The sequence below is a fragment of the Hyalella azteca genome, unplaced genomic scaffold, assembly GCF_000764305.2.
Source record: "Hyalella azteca isolate HAZT.00-mixed unplaced genomic scaffold, Hazt_2.0.2 contig13003, whole genome shotgun sequence".
Lineage (NCBI taxonomy): Eukaryota > Metazoa > Arthropoda > Malacostraca > Amphipoda > Hyalellidae > Hyalella > Hyalella azteca.
In genome coordinates this window covers 22421-26194 of record NW_025942940.1, presented here as the reverse complement: position 1 = coordinate 26194, position 3774 = coordinate 22421, and the positions used below count along the sequence as shown (strand labels likewise).

Below are 3774 nucleotides of genomic sequence, written 5' to 3'. Positions count from 1 at the left end.
AACCTGACGAGGGCGAGAAGTGACGGTAAGAGTGACAGCGATCAGTGACAGTAGTGACGGCAATAATGGTCATGAATGACAACAATCAGTGACATCAGTGACAGAAATAATGGTAATAAATGACAACAATCAGTGACATCAGTGACAAAAATAATGGTAATAAATGGCAACAATCAGTGACATTAGAGACAGCAATAATGGTCATAAATGGCAACAATCAGTGACATTAGAGACAGCAATAATGGTCATAAATGGCAAGAATCAGTGCCAGTAATAAATAAAGACAGAGATAAGAGGAACTTAGTGCAGCATAGATGGCACCACTCCGTGTGAGCAATTAATAGCCAATGCGGTAGCAATCAGCGACAAAAAATTGGCGACAAGGATGACATGTACCAGTCCAACACTACACAATCAATCTAGGGAATTATTGCAACATTATAAAACAAAATTATATAACAACATCATAAACATTATATAACAATATTAAAACATCATAAACAACGTATAACAACACCATAACCATTATATAAGAACATCATTAACATTATACAACAATATTAAAGCACCATAAACAACATATAACAACATCATAAAGATTGTACAACAAGGTTATAACGCAATACAGTACTTGTGAAGGGTTGCCATGACGACAGCTTGAGGTCGTAGATGTGCTGCAGCGAGTTGCAGGATGTAGAGGTCCGTACAGATGGTGATGTATTTAAACATCATAAACAACATATAACAATACCATAACCATTATATAACGAAGTTATAGCACGATAAAGTACTTGTGTAGGGTTGCCATGACGACAGCTTGAGGACGTAGATGTGCTGCAGCAAGTTGCAGGATGTAGAGGTCCGTACAGATGGTGATGTGGCCCATGGTGATGTGGATGAAGGCGCTCACTTGATTCGGGATATCGAACAGCGGGCTCTTGTGTAGCCCGATCAACGTCTCTTGGTAGATCAACTGTGTAAATAATATAGTATATATAGTATAGTATATTATATAGTATAGTATAGTATAGGTAGTATAGTATAGACTCGGGATATCGAACAGCGGGCTCTTGTGTAGCCCGATCAGCGTCTCTTGGTAGATCAGCTGCGTAAATAATATAGTATAGTATAGTATATATAGTATAGTATATTATAGTATATATATAGTATAGTATAGTATAGACTCGGGATATCGAACAGCGGGCTCTTGTGCAGCCCGATCAGCGTCTCTTGGTAGATCAGCTGCGTAAATAATATAGTATAGTATAGTATATATAGTATAGTATATTATAGTATATATATAGTATAGTATAGTATAGACTCGGGATATCGAACAGCGGGCTCTTGTGCAGCCCGATCAGCGTCTCTTGGTAGATCAGCTGCGTAAATAATATAGTATAGTATAGTATATATAGTATAGTATATTATAGTATATATATAGTATAGTATAGTATAGACTCGGGATATCGAACAGCGGGCTCTTGTGCAGCCCGATCAGCGTCTCTTGGTAGATCAGCTGCGTAAATAATATAGTATAGTATAGTATATATAGTATAGTATATTATAGTATATATATAGTATAGTATAGTATAGACTCGGGATATCGAACAGCGGGCTCTTGTGCAGCCCGATCAGCGTCTCTTGGTAGATCAGCTGCGTAAATAATATAGTATAGTATAGTATATATAGTATAGTATATTATAGTATATATATAGTATAGTATAGTATAGACTCGGGATATCGAACAGCGGGCTCTTGTGCAGCCCGATCAGCGTCTCTTGGTAGATCAGCTGCGTATAAACAACAGTGTTTATACACCTAACTATAACTTACTTAATTACAACACGTACGCAACTCAAACTAAGTTATATTAAAATACGGTCCTGGTTTAAATGAAACACGTTATTATAACTTGACTAATATTAAAACACAACCACAGCATTAAAACACGTGATTTCAACTTAAGTTACTTAACTAATATTAAACACAACCCCAGCATTACAACACGTAATTTCAATTTAAGTTAATAAACTAAAATTAAAACACAACACCCAGCATTACAACACGTAATTTCAACTTTACTTAATAAATATTAAAACACAACCCCAGCGTTATAACACGGAACTTTAACCTAACTAATATTGAACCCCTAAACTATAAACGAACAATCCCAGCGCTACAACACGGAACTATAACTTAACTAATATTGAACCCCTAAACTATCAACAAACAACCCCAGCGTTATAACAGGGAACTTTAACCTAACTAATATTGAACCCTAAACTATAGACGAACAACCCCAGCGCTACAACACGGAACTTTGACCTAACTAATATTGAACCCTAAACTATATGCTACAACACGGAACTTTAACCTAACTAATTTTGAACCCCTAAACCATAAACGAACAACCCCAGCGCTACAACACGGAACTATAACTTAACGAATATTGAACCCCTAAACCATAAACGAACAACCCCAGGGCTACAACACGAAACTATAACCTAACGAATATTGAACCCCTAAACTATAGACAAACCTGTACTTTGAGAGGATGTGCGATGGCGAGGGACAGCACCTCAAACGAGGGTACGAGTCTGGCGAGGGGAATACGCAGCACCCTCGTAGCATGGCTCAGGTACAGTGCCAGCACGCGGTGCAGCGGCAGGTGGAACGACAGCACTTCTGCCGCCGTCTGTACCCCAGCATTACACGTACATACAGCAGTTTACTTAAGTTTTATACGTTAGCACCATATTTTATACATACGTTAGTCCCATATTTCATACGTCAGTAACTTCTTTTATACGTCAGTAACTTCTTTTATGGGTCAGAACCATATTTTATACATACGTTAGTCCCATATTTCATAAGTCAGTAACTTCTTTTATACGTCAGAACTATATTTTATACGTAAAATGCGAATCCTATTTTATATGGCAAATAAGAAACTACTTAATTTTAAGAAGCAAATCAGCTCGTTATTTTATATGGCAAATCAGCACCCTATTTTATACGTCAAATCACCACCCAATTTCATCAGGATAATCACTGCCTTATTTCAAGTGGCAAATCAGCACCCAATTTTACACGACAAATTAAGCATTTGTTTCTAATTTAATTCAACACTGAAGTCAAATAGCACAAGCGCCCATAAGTTCAACTTCTACTCGCCGAAGTATACGTAGTGGCTAATTTGTTGCCTACTCGTAACTATTTTTAATAGTACGGCCCTAAAGGTTGGAGCTGCCGACGCTCGTTCTTAACCCTCTACCGCCGTTATATGTCACTCTCCGGGAACATACCTTTCAACTTAAATTATACGTAAACAATTGAGTGTAGCAACCTGAGGACGTTTGTACGCAACAGAGAACATTTTAAAGTTGTCGTACGTGGCGGCAACCATCAGTGCAAGTCATTTTGCGCTCACTAGAACGTATCCTTTTTGGGAAGTAGGCTTGTGACAATATTGCTCCGGTTACTCGTGTCAGGCGGTATATAGAGAGAGTTAATGTCAGGTCTGACTTAACTATGAAGTTAAATGAAATAAAATTATTAGAGTTACTTAAGTTTGGTGGACTGTAGGTTAATGGCAACCTAAGAGCGACGACAGCTGCATGCTGCGCTTTAATGAGTAGCATTATGCGCATGAATGAGTAGCCTGATGCGCATGAATGAGTAGCATGATGCGCATGAATGAGTAGCATGATGCGCATGAATGAGTAGCATGATGCGCATGAATGAGTAGCCTGATGCGCATGAATGAGTAGCATG

The 3774-nt window shown here is 38.0% G+C and overlaps 1 protein-coding gene across 1 annotated transcript in view; it reads right to left on the bottom strand.

The window, feature by feature from the left end:
- Positions 1-791: 791 nt before the first annotated feature.
- Positions 792-3774, bottom strand: part of LOC108674357 (E3 ubiquitin-protein ligase Ubr3) — a gene marked incomplete at its 3' end in the record, with an annotated part of 8045 nt that continues 5062 nt past the window's right edge. Inside the window, exons 6-7 of the mRNA XM_047883474.1 lie at positions 2540-2695; positions 792-973 (exon numbers count right to left, since the gene is read on the bottom strand). Of these exons, the coding sequence (XP_047739430.1) occupies positions 792-973; positions 2540-2695 (338 nt within the window). The remainder of the gene's footprint in view (positions 974-2539; positions 2696-3774) is intronic.